Genomic DNA, 17043 nt, shown 5'->3' on the forward strand with positions numbered 1-17043 from the left:
ACAAGAAAAATAATTCCATAACTATGTATGGCGATAAGTTTTAACTAGACTTATGTGGTGACCATTTCACAACACATACAAATAATGAAGCATGTTATAACCTGAAACTAATATACGTCAATTATAACCTCAACTAAGCATCAACTCTGGAAAATAAATTATAGACGATAAGAACTCCAAGGTGCCTTAATTGTACATAAAAAACAATGTTCAAGAAAATAATTTGCACCCAAATTTTCAATAAATGTACAGCTTTCTTAAATAACCCCCCCAACAGATTTAGCAAATAAATGTCATGAAATAACCAAAAAGTACCTATCTATGTGGTGGACATGAAAGTCAAAGAAAATATTCCCTCAGGAAGTTTAAGTTTTAGTCAGGGGGAGAAATAAATTTGTGGGAATTACCATAAAGGCAAATAACTTGCAGAAAAAAGACAAGATGAAAGTGTGCTATAGGAAGCCATAGAGGAAATGATTCATAAAGCAAGCTCTGCCTTGAAGGAGGAGTCAAAATTTTGTAAGACAACAAAAGTGAAAGCAATATTCAAGACGCAGAAAAATAGGTATACAGCCAATACACTGGGCTTGAGGGAGACAAGAAGTCTAACCTACTCAGCATTATGACGAAAGTTGGAAAATAATGTACATAGGAAAGGTATAGATACATTATGGAGCTCCCTGAAAGCCACATAAAGGAGTGTGGAACTGCCAGATATTTAAAATGGGAAGGTGGGGAGCTTTATAAGGATGTGTTTCTTTTCTGCATTAATTACCTCACATTTTGCTTAATTATCTCAATATCTGATTCCTCATTAGGTGGTAAAGTTAAAGTGAATGAGCACCACATCTTATTTACTCATTACATCCCCTACATCTAGCATAGAGCATAATAGGCACTCAATAAATATTGACTGAGTAAATGAAGTGGAGAAGAGTAAACTAACTAATTATAAATATTAATCTGCAGTCATATTAAAGAAGTACTGCATATCTCATGTCACTACACCAAGAAACCTAGGTTAGTTTCCTCTCCCTACTGGGTAGAGAAGAAAATAAGGTCGCTGACTCAGAAAGGCAGGTTAGAAAATGGCAGGAGAAGAACATCCTCCTAACAGGTGGAGACAGGGGAGGTGGGAGGCCAATGAGAGCATTACTGTCCTCCTAGTTCATAGGCGAGAGTCAATCAATACTGTCTAAAAGTGAAGTATAATGTTCAAACCACTTGAAAAGTTTTACATCATCTCTTCTCCTTAACCTCAGAGGAATCTCTGGGGAAATAACAACCCCTGGAATGAAAAATCAGTTATTTGAAATTCAGCAATTTCTTCTGTCTCGTTAGTTTTTCTTTTCTATAAAATTCAGTTAGAATTTAAAATGGAAACTATATTATGATTCTATTTTTATAAAAGATATCTCCATATATCTATTCTTCTGTCTGTACATGCACAGAAAGATGTCTAGAATAATTTTCCTCAATGCTACTTTCAGATAGCTGCAGTAGGATTAAAAGTAATGTATGAATGAACAGAGTAATGTATGGAATTGCTGAATCGCTATATTGTACACCTGAAACTAATATAATACTATATGTTACCTCCACTGGAATTAAAATTTTTAAAAATAATGTTGCTTTCAGAGTTAGGAAGAATTTCACTTTATTATAATTTAGTCTCCTGAATCAGTTAATTTCTCTATAATAAAGATAAATCATTGTTTGAAAAAGCAAAGGAAAACAGTGAAGATGACTTTCAAGAGTGAGTAACTGAATAGATGAGTGGGCCACTTAATGAGATGGAAACAGGAGATTTATTTTGTTTTGTTTTTGTGGGAGGAGATCCAAGAGTTCAGTCTTAGAAATGTTAAGTTACTAACATCTGAGAATGTATGAATTGAGATGTTAAAAGAGTTGTATATTTGAGTCTGATAGCTCCAAATAATGGTTTAGACTAGGCCTACAAATTGTGGGGCACCTACCGACATAGGTAGGTGGATACTGTATATAAGTAGATGAACTCGGGGCAGAACAAAGAAGAAGAAAGTGCACCCACAACAAAGTCCTGAGTATTGCAAATTTCAGTGATGCTTACAGAATGCAGAAGAGAAAAAAGAGCAGCCATAGGAGTGTCACAGAAGCAAAGAGAACTTACACACAGAAAGAAACGGTCCACTATATCAAACGCTGATAGTTATAAGATAATTCAAAAGAGAAAAATCCATTACATTCATCAGCATAGAAGCTACAAGCAACTTGAGAAAGATGTGCAATTCTGACAGAGTTACAGAGTCAATGTCAAATCTAAGTGGGCTGAGGAGTAAAGAGAGGTACTCAAGTGGGGACAGTTTACACAGATGTCTTGCTATATGGTGAGAGAGAGAGAAACAGGACAGTGACTTCACAGATGTGAGGTCAAGGGAAATTTCTTTTTGAGTGTGTTCCATTATAAGATGAAGCATGTGAAGGCATGTCTGCACCCAGATACCAAAATTAGAAAAGGATAGGCTAGAAGTGGAAACAAAGAGAGGAGGAGGGCTAATCAAAGGAGCAGCCTTCTCATATATTAGTCATTTAAAACATAAGATTTGTAGGATCTTGGCAAATAAAAATTCAGAAATTTACATGGAATGTGATGCTACTGAAAAGTGAAAATCCATGTGCCACTAAGCCATATATTAGCCTCATCTAAGTGCTGTGGCACACCTACAGAAAGTGTATGAAACTTACCCTTATTCAGAGGGGAAAGATGAATGGAACAAGCAACGCTAAAGGTAGAAGGCAAATATGTTAATGAGATGATCTATTAAAGGGAATAGTACAATAAAGTTGTACAACTGGAAACAAAATCACTGTAGAAAGTAAAGAAAATGATACAGGTAAGAATCCAAAAAACACACAGAAACATGAGATTTATATAGTACAAAGCTATTATCTAAATTATCACTATTGAACCACACTGACCAACGCTAAACTGAAATTAGTAGAAGAAATTATGTAACTTCAAAAGTAGGACTTAAAAATATAACCAAATAGGGGCGCCTAGGTAGCTCAGTCGGTTCAGGTCATGATCATGGCTTGTGAGTTGAGTCTTACATAGGGCTCTGTGCTGAATGCTCAGAGCCTGGAGTCTGCTTCGGATTCTGTGCCCCTCTCTCACTCTGTCCCTCCCCCACTCATGTTCTCTCTCTCTCTCTCTCTCTCAAGAATAAACATTAAAAAAATGTCAAAAAAAATACAACCAAATATAAGGAGGATGAACTCTGAAATACAATGAAACAAATATATTGTCGAAGAACCGTTAACAAGCACAAAAAATAAAATACAACATTTTCCTCAGAAAAGTGATTTGGTCATTTTCTTTGTCTTAATGCTGATGTTGTAAACAGCAAATTACTTGGCAGCATGTAGAAGACTACTGGGCTACTGAAAACATGAAGACAAAATTAACCTCCCAATAAAACACAAAACTCCTAGAAAACAAGCACAAGTAAGGACACACTTGAAGTACTACTGCTACTACATTCACTACTAACATTTTTGTAGTGCTTGCTACATGCCAAGCACTGTGGTAAGTCCTTTTAATTTTTCTTATGTAATTATCGTAATAACTCTGTGAGGAAAAGAATATAATTTTCCTTCATTTTACTGATGGGTAACTGAGATCCCACCTCACACAACTAGCAAAAAGCAGACAGTCTGACTCTAGAGGCCATGTTGCTAACTAACCACCACGCTACAAAACTCTAGTACATGATCAACAATGCGATGACAAAGTTTCTCATGTAGAACAAAATGACTCCATTTGGTTATTGTACTCCATATGAAGAAAACACACACTATGCAAATTAACATTTTATTCCAGGAGCATGTTACTTCTTGGATTGCTTTTTACAGGACTTAAAAATCATTTTGTTTTTAAACAAGAACTCTAGAGAAAAATACTATTCTTTATACGTAAAAAAACAAAAAACAAAAAACAAAAAAACAAAAAAAACAGAAAATAAAACATTCACTCACTGTATCAGTAACAAGAGGCCAGAATCTATATTCTATAATTACAAAACTCAGAAATACACCTGCAATGCAAAAGGAGGTTCTACTGAATAGATTTTTCTTAGTATCTTCATCACTGCTTGCTATATGTTATATCTGATACTATACATGAAAAGTTAAAATTTAATGTGAAAATACATCTTGAGATGAAGGACACACCATTCAAAGAACTATAATAGTTACAGTTTTTTCTACCTTCTTTAAACCAAAAAGTCCAAAAATGAAGCACAGCTATTAATGGTAAAAAAAAACCAATTTGAGTATGTATTATATTATATACATGTATATATATACACACACACTACCATCAGAAATTCTAATTTTAGAAAATTCTAATTGCTTTATTTCTTAGGTAGATCATTCTCACTGTTTCCCTCCCTGTTGTCTAAAAAAGTGACTTTGCTAGTAGAAAGGGGAAAAAAAAAATCACAAACCTCTGAAAATAGAAAATGCCTTAAATAAAGCTGTTTTTAAAAGTGGTAATTTATAGATAGGAAAACAAATTAAAGGTCTATATATGACCAAAACGTTTACCAGAAAGATTTAAACCTCGGGAAACTGAAGTTAAGGAGTAATGGTTAACACCAAGGAGCAAAATTTGAGCCTCAAGATAAATCATGTATTTTCAAGCTTCTTTTCAAGTCTCTATTATGGAAGGAATGCCATCAAATACAATCCCAGGGAAGCCCCAGTTGACTCCTGAGTAAACTGAAAAGTCTGCAAAATGCCTCTTTTTAAAGAGGTGTTTGTAACGTAAATTGAACTAAAGACATGGTAATAACACAGAACCTAAACATAGCCAAAAGCCATAATATAAAAACCTAATAGCTGTATTTATTTTATCTATGACGTTACAAATTACTTTTAGACATCCTTAAAATTAGCTTATTTTAAATATTTTTTGGAAGTATATAGAAATATGCTTGACTGTTCTGCAAGATAGAAAATATATCTCAAGGGGCGTCAGGGTGGCTCAGTCAGTTAAGTGTCCCACCCTTAGTTTTGGCTCAGATCTGTTTGTGATCAAGCCCCGCATCAGGCTCTGTGCTGACAGTGTAGAGCCTGCTTGGGATTCTTTCTCTCTTTCTCTCTTTGCCCCTCCCTCCCTCTCTCATGCTTGCACTCTCTATTTCACCAAATAAAAAAAAAAAAATTTAAAAAAAGAAGAAAAGAAAATGTATCTCAGGTAAAATTTAGCACCTTACCTTAGACCAAAGATATGTGACTGTTCATAGTTGAATAAAGAACGAATCTTCGCTTCTGAATTCAAAAGTATAAGTCTATCTATAATATCCTGAAAAAGAAAGACTTGGAGTGAGAATATGCTGGACAAGTCATTTAAAAAAAAACAAACAAATCAACAAATATTTATTTAGATCTTTGGTTCTCAAACTTGGCTTTACATTTGATCACCTAGGTAGAAAAAAAAAAAGTTATTAAATGCCCAAGTCTCACCTCTAGAGATTCTGAATTAATTGGTCTGGGTGTGTCTAGACATTAAGATTTGTCAAAGCTCTCGAAATGAGTCATCTAATGTTTACCCAAAGCGGAGAATCACTAGTTTATACCCCATTCTGCTAATCTGTGAGCAACTTATGCAGCCAGCTAAATACTGATTACACTGCTGAAAATGTAAACTAGTCTGAAAACCAAATATGAAATCTACAAGATTTCATGTGAAGCATGAACAGTGGGCTGCTAGTTTTATCTAGTAGCTATCTGAGATTTTGTTGATAGTCTCTCCACGTGTAAATCAGTGGTTTCCAACCCTCGTTGAACATTGGAAGCACTTAGAGAACTGTAAAAAAAAAAATTATATATAAATATACATATATAAATAATGCCCAGGCTCTACCCCAGCAAGTCACTATCCTTGGGAGTTAAGATTCTGGCATTCATATCCTTTTAAAAGATTCCCAAGTTGTTACAATGTGTAGACAGGCTTAAAATCATGATGCAAGTGCTGAGAGAATCAGATGAGCCAGGTGCCACCCACCATCTCAAGCACTGACAATGTAAGCCTACAATGTGCACAGTTTCGAGCACTCCCTAAAAGTCTTTCTTTTTATAATGCTCTGCTTTGTGTAGATCTTTGGGTTTAGGCCTAAGAAATGTATTCATAGGGGCACCTGGGTGATTCAGTCAGTTAAATGTCTGACTTTGGCTCAGGTCATGATCTCCCAGTTCGTGGGTTTCAGCCCCGTGTCGGGCTTTGTACTGACAGCTCAGAGCCTGGAGCCTGCTTCGGATTCTGTGTCTCCTTCTCTTTCTGCCCTTCCCATGCTCATGCTTTGTGTCTCTCTCGCAAAAATAAATTTAAAAAAAAAAAACATTAAAAAAATTTATTCATAAATAAGTACTTGTCTCTCTCATTGTTCATTTTCCTGACCAAGAAACTTGCCACCCTCCAGTATGTTCAAACTGAAGACATTTCCACGACCAGTAAGATAAAAGGAAGGTTTTGCTAGGGAGTAAAGTGATGTAATATTGACTGAGGTCTATGTGGATGACAGTGCAAATGTCATAACATCAAATAAGAGGCATGGAAATGACTTTGCAAGGATGAGGAAGTAATGAATCTCTGAAAATAACATTTGAAAAATACTAATTGAAACAGAGTAAAAACTGGATTTAGTGTCAACTTGTACAGTAAAGGTTTATACATAACACTCAGGAATGCATTTATTACCATTCTACAGATATCTAGTAAAAATGTGTAAATAGCACAAGAGTTTACAATCAGCAAATATTAAATCAGCTGCCTAACAAGAATAAAAAGATTACCATCTTAAAATCTGTGATTTTGTCTGCTTCTTAGTTGGGCGTTCCTTGTTTCAAACATGACAGAACATGAGCTAAGTAACTCATTCATATTCCCAGCTTCATATTCAGGTTTTCAATAATTTGCCCACTCTCTCCTTTTTCCTAATTTCTTCTCTGACAGTCTTGTTTAGCTACGGTGATGGAGCCATGGAGTTCTCCTTGACTTCTCAGCCACCTGGATACTATTAAGTAGTCTCTGTAGTGTACCTATGGAGAAACTTGTTTGCTATGTGTTCCTATATTTTTACTGTTTAAAATAATTTAAGAAATGATTATCACTGTTTTTATTATAGTCTTCACAGATTAATCTAGAATTATGTATCACTGGCTTTCTCTTACCTAAGAGAAGAGAATCTGCCAGTCTGTTCTATGGATAGAAGCTTCTGGAAGTATTACTATTGATTTCTCTTCATTAGTAGGATACTAGCATAGGTGACTGAAATTTGTCCAATCATCTGAACACTAAGCTCACTAAGACTTTGACAGCCAGTGATACTCCGGGACTCTATATAAAGTTGTAGTTTCAAATCTTAAGTACTAGATATTTTAAGAATAAAAGAGATAGAGAATGTATTATCAGCAAGCTAATGGAAGAGTAGATTGCAGTGATCTATCAACGATAATCCATTTTCAGAGAACAAATGTTACGGTAAATAATTTGTTCTTTAAAGAGGATTACATTGATGGATCACCACTTAGGGAAGAAAATTAAACTCCTGAGAAGCCTGCCTTATGGAGAACTTCAGTTTCTAAGCTCTGCAACGTGTGTCAATAAGGCAATCAGTTTTCTAAATCAAGAAGCAGCTTCCCAACAAAGAGCCAATGCAAGTAACACTTTGGACTCTCTCTCTCTCTCATACTCACACTCACACACACTCACACACACACACACACACACACACACACACACACAAAGAAGAAAAAAAGAAGAAAAAGAAAAAAAGAAAAAGGAAAACAAGTCTAAAACTCTTTAAAGGATACTGTCCAGCTGGAGAATAAGTTCAATAGGACAAACTGAGACCAAGAGTAGAAAAACAAAGGAATATCCATTCACATAAAGACATACATGTTTGCCCGCTGTTTACATGTGTCCCAATGGCCATGTTTGTGTTATCTGACCCTTTTTACTTCAGAAAGAGATAAGTGAAAGAGGAGGAGGGGGCACCTGGGTGGCTCAGTCAGTCATGATCCCAGGGTTATGGGATCAAGCCCTGCATCCGGCTCTGCACTGAGCATGGAGACTGCTTAAGATTCTCTCTGCTCTCCTCTGCTCTTCCCCTGCTTTCTCTATATAAATTAAAAAAAAAAAAAAAAGGCGTGGGGTAGGTCGATCAAAATGTCAGTATTTCTGCACCTGCACCATTAGAAGTGGCTTGTGACTGGTTAGCCCAGGCACATCCATCAACAAAACTCAACCTGTAAGGTTCTTCCTTGGGATTTTTCAACTCAGACGGGTCTCAGTACATTCTGACTACTATAACAGAGTACCATAGGCTGGGTGGTTTATAAACAACAGAAATTTTATTTCTTATAGTTCTGGAGGCTGAGAAGTCCAAAAATCAAGGCACCAGAAGATTTTTTTTTTCCTGGCAAGGATCCACTTTCTAGTTCACAGTCCTCTTTTCACTTTGCCCTCACATGGCAGAAGGGATGAGCAATTTCCCTGGAGTCTTTTTTTTTTTTTAAAGGCACTAATGACCTCCGAAAGGCCCACTTCCAAATATCACATTGGGGATTAAGTTTCAACACACGAATTTTGGGGGTATACATTCAATCTATAGCGGGGAGGTAGAGGAAAAGGCCACTCTCCTGTTTGGTGTCATACTGAGCTAAACTGTGACTCCAACAAACGATACATCCATATCCTAATCCAAGAGTAGAAAAACAAGGAATAACTTATGACTGTTCCCTATTTGGAAAAAGTGTTTTCACAAGTAATTAACAATTCTAAAATCATCCTAGATTAACCCAAATAGGCCTTAAGACTGTTAAAAACATCCCTATAAGAAAAAGACGAAGGGAAATTTAAGGCAGAGAAAGGAGAAAGCCCTGTGAAGATGGAGGCAGAAACTGGAGTTATGTGGTAATAAGACATGAAATGCCTGGAACCAGAAGCTGGAAGAGGCAGAGAAGGATTCTCCCCCTGGAGTCTTTGGAGGGAATGTGGCCCTATAACACCTGGACTCTAACTGTAACAGAATAAATTTCTGTTGTTTTCAGCTACACAGTGTGTGGAATTTGTTCTGGCAGCCTTAGGAAACAAGGACAAGGGGAGATGGTGAAGATGTCAGCACAGAGTGACAGGTAGTCCCATGTACTCTCCAACAGAGAACACCATCTGGAGAAGAAAGCACTAATGATAATTACAGCAGACAATTATATAGCGTTTTTTATATGCCAAGCAGTGATTTAAACTTTTATATTTCATTTAATTCTCACAACAACCTTGGGATAGGAATGTTTACTGCCCTCTTTTAACAGAAAACTAAAATTTATCTTGTCTGAAGTGACATAGCTTATAAAAGGCAGAACTGGTAATCTAATCCAGGCAGTCTGGCTTCAGAATGCAATCTTTTAACCACTACACTATGTACAGCTTTCAATAAAACCAAGATAGTGGGCGGTAACAGGGCAAGTGGACATAGAGAGACAGACAGAGGTGGACCTGACTACATTCAAAGTTCTATTTCTACTTGTCCCTGTTTTTTGTTTTGGTTTTTGTACTGTGGCATAATGAAGTCCACAAGTATTTTATTTAGCATATACTGCACATCTACTCTGTGCCAAGCATTATGCCAAGTACTGCAAACATATTCTTATCATTGAAAAAAGAACTGAAAGATCATGTACTACAACCATCCAAAGGTCCTTGGATCCGATTTACATTACTTCCACCAAGAACAACTCAGGATGAGGAACTCACAGAATCCCAAGGCAGTCCACCCCACTTTAGTCAGCTCCGACAATTAGCAAGTTCTTCCTTCGGTTAATACATTGTTTACACTCCTCAGTTATGTTAAGGGAACTATAATTAGCTAATATGGATTACTCTTGTCACTTGTACTGGCATCTTTGTTTCCCAGCTATCTCTCACCTTACAACCACACAAGCTGCAGATATTGTTTAGATCTGGAAAATTGTGAGTCAATAAATTTCCTCTTCTGCTAAAACTAATTCAAACTGAGTTTCTCAATAACCAAAGGGGTCCCACCTAATACATCATTTATTTAACTGCAAATTAAGTGATAGGAACTGAAAAGCAATCAAAGATTGTATGTGTTAGAGGGAAAGAGTATTTTGTGTCATTGACCTTTAATTTACTAAAGTACAACTTGAAAGTTGTTTGTAGGACCTAGAATTTTGGTAGATAATTGATATGAAATCGTGAGAAGTTAAGGCCTAACATCCCCAAAATATAATGAATTCCTTAAAACTAAGAAAGAGAACACAAATAGAAAAATAGTAAAAACAAATTGAAAGACCAATGAGAAGAAGTCAATGGCCATTAAGCATATGAAAAAATGTTCTGTTCATGAGAAAAACATACACTAATACTTTTCTCTTTTCAGACAAATATCTGAATGTCTGATCATATAAACTTCTTAATGAAGCTGCTAGAAAACAGTCACTACAGTATCTCATTGATGGGAAAGCAGAGGATTATTCTCTATGGATGGAAATCTAGTGATACATACCAAAATTACAAATGAACTTACCTTTCAACCCAATGATCCCACTTCTAGAAATCTAGCCCAATGATACTAAAATAGGCAGAATTTAAGACGGCCCCAAGATTCTTAAACCTAATGCACGTATTGCTGTGAAGAGATTTTTGCAGAAGTCCTTAATTGATTTCAAAATAGGAGATTATCAGGGCACCTAGGTGGCTCAGTCAGTTAAGCATCCAACTCAATTTCAGCTCAGGTCAGGGTTGTGAGATCAAGGCTTCAGTTGGGCTCTGTGAAGCCTGCTTAAGATTTTCTCTCTCTCCCTCTACCGCTCATGCATTCTCTTTCAAAAAAAAAAAAAAAAAAGATTAACAGAGCGGTTCTGATATTATCACAGGAGCCATTTACAAGCAAAGAATTTTCTCAGGCTGGTCACAGAAAACAAAGTCAAAGAGACTCAAAGCATGAGAGGAATTTCCCACCAGGGAGGTTGTTCACAGTTGAAATAGGAAGGGGGCCACAGTACAAAGCTCCAGGAACAATACCTGGTGCTCCAAGTGCCAGCAGGAAACCAAGCACTTCAGTCCTAAAACCTAAGAAACTTCCCTCTCCCCAGAATTAATTTGGAATTGAATTTTTCTCCCAGGGCCTCCAGATGAGCACTTAATCTGGCTAACACCTTGATTTCAGGTTTATAATACTCTCAGCAGAAAACCCAGGCACACAGTGCTAGACTTCTGACATGCAAAACCGTGAGCTCATAAATGGGTAGTTTTAATGTGCCAAGTTTGTAGCGATTTGTTATGCAGCAACGAAAAAATATATATATACATAGGCATACTGGTAAATATAATAAATATAAGCCAAGCTATTAATTGAGGCATAACTTATAACGACAAAAACTTAAAGAACCCAAGTGACCACCAGTAGATGACTGGATGTATAAATCCCAGCACATCCATACACCACTGTACTACGCATTTGTTAAAAAGGGTAAGGGAAGAGCTCTATATACTTCTATATAGTAATCTAAAAGACAAAGAATTAAAAGAAACATTGTTTATAGCATACTATCTTTTGCTTAAGTCTGAACGGGAATAAAATATATTCTTTTTTAATGTAACAGTTGAAGGATAAACCAAAAACTAACAAAACGTGTTAGCTATAAGGCAGTGCTATAAAATACTACTTTCTGCAATGATGGAAATGTTCTCTCTCTGTGCTACCCAATGTGGTAGGCATTGGCCATCTACGGCTAGTGGGCACTTGAAAACCTGAAGTGTTGATAGAAACGAAAGGAAAAAAGTTTCTAGCTTTATTGAGTTGTAATTAATATAAATTTAAATAGCTACACAGAACTAGTGGCTATATAGTGAAGATCAAACACATGGGGAAAAAGAACAAAGGGGATTCATACATAAGCACTTTCTATAAATATACCTTGTTATATATTGGAATCACAAACTTTAAAAGATCATTAATCATGTAATAATTGAAAAGACAAAATTAAGGCAAAAGATAAAACCACCTCTCAATTTAAAACATTCTAAAACAAATCTATCAAGTTAGTGGCATAACCAGGCATTTATTTTGATTTATTTTGATTGTAAATCCTTGGTGACATATATTCTAAGGACAAAATTAACTGAAATGAAATGTCAATATGTATGCACCAATCTTATAACTATTATACGTACATTGTACAATAAAAGCAAGTAAGTAGTTTTGTTCATGTTATTAGTAACCAAGCTTTTTGGTAAAAGAAAAATATATGAAAAAATATTAATATAGGTTCATGATGAATTTCTCTTCTAAAAAAAATAATAAATACTGGGGCACATGGGTAGCTCAGTCAGTTCAGCGTCCAACTCTTGATTTCAGCTCAAGTCATGATATCATGGTTCGTGAGATCGAGCCCAGTATCAGGCTCTGTGCTGACAGCATGGAGCCTGCTTGAGATTCTCTCTCTCCTCTCTCTACCCTTCCCCTGTTTGTGTGCTTTCTCTCAAAATAAATATACTTAAAAAACAAAATACTTATTCTCCTCAGCTATCCCCCAAAAGGACTAGAAATAATGACAACCCTAAACAATGAATATTTCTAGTTTCCAAGTTATAGCTTCTAACTAGCAATTCCTAATAAAAAAAAAAACAACAACTCTTTGAAGATGGTGGATTCCAGGTCTGAGCTAGAAAATGTATACAATGAGCCTGGAGCACTCTTATATGAGAAAGAAATGTATCAACAAGACTAAGTACCAGTCAAAAGGACCTCAGCAGTCAAAGGAACATCTTGAGTATCAAAAGCAAGATGACTGGGGCACCTGAGTAGCTCAGTCAGTTAGCGTCTGACTCTTGATTTCAGCTCAGATCATGATTTCATAGTTTGTGGATTCCAGCCCTGTTTCGGGAATCTCCTACTTGCGATTCTCTCTCTCCTGCTCTCTCTACCCCTCTCCTGCTTACTTTCTCTCTCACTCTCTCTCTCTTTCTCCAAGTAAATAAATAAACAGAAAAAAAAAAAAGTAATAATGACTTCACTGGATTGAAAACATACATATATATATATATATACATATATATACATATATATATATACACATATATATATACATATAACATATGGTATATGTTATGGTAATTATTATATGGAAATAATAATAAAACATCCCTTTTGGAGATTACTAGAGCACCAATTCACTACTCTGAGAATATCTAAATAGTCAAGCATTTAATCTGATATTCTTATAGAAACTTTTTAGGTTTTCCTTTATTAAACAATTCCAGTTAAATACACAAAGAATGGCAGAACTAGAATCACCATTTCATATCTCCTGGTGAAATAGTGAATCAATGCAACCCAGGACAAATAACCAGTTTTTCCAATAAATCAAGGGCATGGACACAGAACAGTTTTAGAATAAAGACTTAAAAGACATAATAACTAAATACAATTTATATATTTTGTTTGGATCATGACTTGGCCAACCATAAAAAGAAAAAAAAAAGACATCTTCGATAAAAAGGAAACTTATATAGAAAACTTATTAGATAATATTAAGGGATTATAGCTAACATCTTGGATATGACTAAAGCCACAAGGGTTTACAAGGCAGTAATTCAAAAAAAAGCAAAAACAAAACAAAAACTCAGAGGTCCTTATTAGAGATGCATACTTATTTATTTACAGATAAAATGACATTATGCCCAAAATATGCTTTATAATTGTCCAGGAAAAAAAAACCAAACAAACAAGCAAAATGCAGGAGTAAAGGAAACTGGAGACAAATAGAGACACTGACAGAACGGTGACAAAAGCCGCAGTTTAGTGTTGAGTATATGGGAGTTCATTATACCTTTTTTTTAACTTTGAAAGTGTCCACAAAAGAAAGCCCATGTGCAAATACACACACACACACACACCACACACACACACACACACACACCTCCTCAGTTTAACTTCCTAAGGTTCATGCCATGGAACTCCCAATGAGACAGATACTGAATTTAAATTATTTTAATAAAGCCTAAGAAGAGCCAAACTCATTAAGAGTCAATAAATCATTAATTAAACAGTGAAGTTACTGAGAACCTACCATGCTCACAGGAGCAAAAGAAAAACAAAACAACCAACTTGCTAGACTTTCAGGGCAAAGACAAATATAGTTCCTCTTCTCATGGAACTATAAGGGGAAACAAATGCAAAAATAATTATAAAATAATGTGACATATGAGAAGACTTCACAGAAAGAGTAAAGCAGGAAAAATGAGGAGATACTATCTAGTCAAAAGGCAAGGTTATATAGCTTCCAGATTCCAGAGAAAGGAAGAAACTGTCTAAAGATCCTAGAGGTCAGAGAGTAGAAGGTGACAAGAGAAAAAAGAAGGCTTTGAGAAACAAGGAGAAACTGTATGTCATGCAAAGGAATATAACTACACATGGAGGTAAAGGGAAATCAGCAAAGATTTTAAATAGAATTACTGCATCCAGTTTTCATTTCTAAAGGATCACTTTGAAAATAAATTAGCATGAGGATAATTTACAGGTTGAGACAAGAGGGAAAAAAAAACAGGATCACACTGAAGTAATCTAGACAAGAAATGAGGGTTTGAACTTTCTTACACCATACACAAAAATATATACACAATGGATGAAAAACCTAAATGTGAGACAGAAAACTATCAAAATCCTACAGGAGAAAATAGGCAGCAACCTCTTTGACCTTGGCCGCAGCAAGGGAAATAAAAGCAAAATGAACTCTTGAGACCTCATCAAGATGAAAAGCTTCTGCACTGCAAAGAAAATAATCAACAAAACTAAAGGCAACCAACGGAATGGGAAAAGATATTTGCCAATGACATATCAGATAAAGGGTTAGTATCAAAAATCTATAAAGAACTTAACCAAACTTTACAGCTGAATAACAAATAATCCAGTGAAGAAATGGGCAGAAGACATGAACAGACATTTCTCCAAAGAAGGCATTCAAATGGCTAACAGACACATGAAAAAAATGCTCAACATCACTCATCATCAGGGAAATACAAATCAAAACCACTGCCAGATACCAGGTACCACCTCACACCTGTCAGAATGGCTAAAATTAACAACTCAGGAAACAACAATGTTGGTGAGGATGTGAAGAAAGGGGAAAACTTTTGCACTGCTGGTGGGAAAGCAAACTGGTACAGGCATTCTGGAAAATACTATGGAGGTTCCTTAAAAAATTAAACTAGAACTACCCTACAACCAAGCAATTGCACTAGTAGGAATTTATCCAAAGGATACAGAGTGCTGATTTGAAGGGGCACATGTACCCAATGTTTATAGCAACACTATCAACAATAGCCAAATTATGGTAAGAGCCCAAACGTCCATCAACTGATGAATGGATAAAGAAGATGTGGTTTGTATATACAATGGAAAACTGCTCGGCAACGAAAAAGAATGAAAGCTTGCCACTTGCAATGATGTGAATGAACTGGAGGGTATTATGCTAAGTGAAATAAGGCAGTCAGAGATAGACAAATATCATATGATTTCACTCATATGTGGAATTTGAGAAACTTAACAGATGACCATAGGGGAAGGGAAGGAAAAATAAGATAACAGAGGGAGGCAAACCCTAAAAGACTCTTAAATCCAGAGAACAAACTGAGGTTTGATGGGGGTGGAGAGCTAGGGGTAGGGTAGGAAAAATGGGTAATAGGCATTGAGGAGGACACTTGTTGGAATGAGCACTGGACATTGTATGTAAGTGATGAATCACAGGAATCTACTCCTGAAGCCAAGACTACACTGTATGTTAGCTAACTTGAGAATTAAAAAAAAAAAAAAAAAGAAGAAGGAAATGAGGGTCTGAGCTAAGATGGTCTTAACACGAATAGAAAAAAGTAAACAAGATCTAGTCATTAGGAAGGAAACAATCTATAAATGGTGATTAATTACATATATAGAATGAAGTCAACAATGACTTCCAAGTTTCTAGTTCAATCACTGTGAAGATGGTGCCATATGCTGAGATAGGAAAATTGGAAATGAAATTGATTTAGGATAGAAAAAAAATTATATTCAGTTATAGAAGTGGTAAGACTAAGATGCCCATGAGTTTTCAGATGTTCATTATCTGGCAGAAATCTGAGTATAGATCTGACAGCGAGGTGAGCGATATAGGTCAGAGAGCTGTCAGTAAACAACTAAAAGCCACAGTATTGGAGAAGATCAATCTGGAGGACAGAAGGCAGAGAAAGAGAATACAAAGGAAGTCTCCACAAAGGAGACTCTATAGATAAGACCATAGAAGCTGGAAGAGAAACAGAAGAAGTGCCACAGTCATAGGAGAGAGCGACACAGAACAGTGGATCAACTGTGCTGAAAGCTGCCAGGTGGTAAATTAGGTTAAAGGACGGAAGAGGTTTCAGTGGATTAAGACTTCTGTATTATTCTGACTTTTGGCAGAACAATTCAGTTAAATAGTTGACAAGATGCCAGATTATAGTGCTTTCCAGAGTTGACAGAAGAGAAAGAAGTAGAGACTTCAACAAGTATAGGTAATTTTTTTAGGAGGTTCGTTTTTTTTTTTTTTTTTTGGTTGGGGGGAAGGAAGGAAGGAGAAGAAAACCATAGGATAGTAGCTATAAGAAGACACAGGTCAAGGGAGATGTTCTTTGTTTTTAATAGGAGAGTTTAAACACGTTTAAATGATGAGAAGTAGCTATTCTTCTACATGGTTAAAATGTAATATCCATTTGGAGAAGTAGAATAACAAAACTATTTGCAGTTAAGTGTTTTAAGACTAAAAGACAAAACCTTCCCTAAGTGTAAAGATAATCTTTGAATACACACTATAGATATCAATGAAAACTTGAGAACAAACATACAAGCCATTTGTTCTAGATTAAATAATGCAACTAATATGCATTTGTTTCCCCTAATTGATTTCAACAAAGGCAATAATTTATGAATATTTAAAAAAACTATTCACTGGACATCTATGTGCTAG

At 35.7% G+C, this 17043-nt stretch overlaps 1 protein-coding gene across 1 annotated transcript in view; it reads right to left on the reverse strand.

The window, feature by feature from the left end:
- Nucleotides 1–17043, reverse strand: part of TBC1D32 (TBC1 domain family member 32) — a 201163-nt gene that overhangs the window by 93024 nt on the left and 91096 nt on the right. The window contains 1 exon segment of the mRNA XM_030316251.1: nt 5256–5344. Coding sequence (XP_030172111.1) covers nt 5256–5344 — 89 coding nt within the window.

Source organism: Lynx canadensis, chromosome B2, assembly GCF_007474595.2.
Source record: "Lynx canadensis isolate LIC74 chromosome B2, mLynCan4.pri.v2, whole genome shotgun sequence".
NCBI lineage: Eukaryota > Metazoa > Chordata > Mammalia > Carnivora > Felidae > Lynx > Lynx canadensis.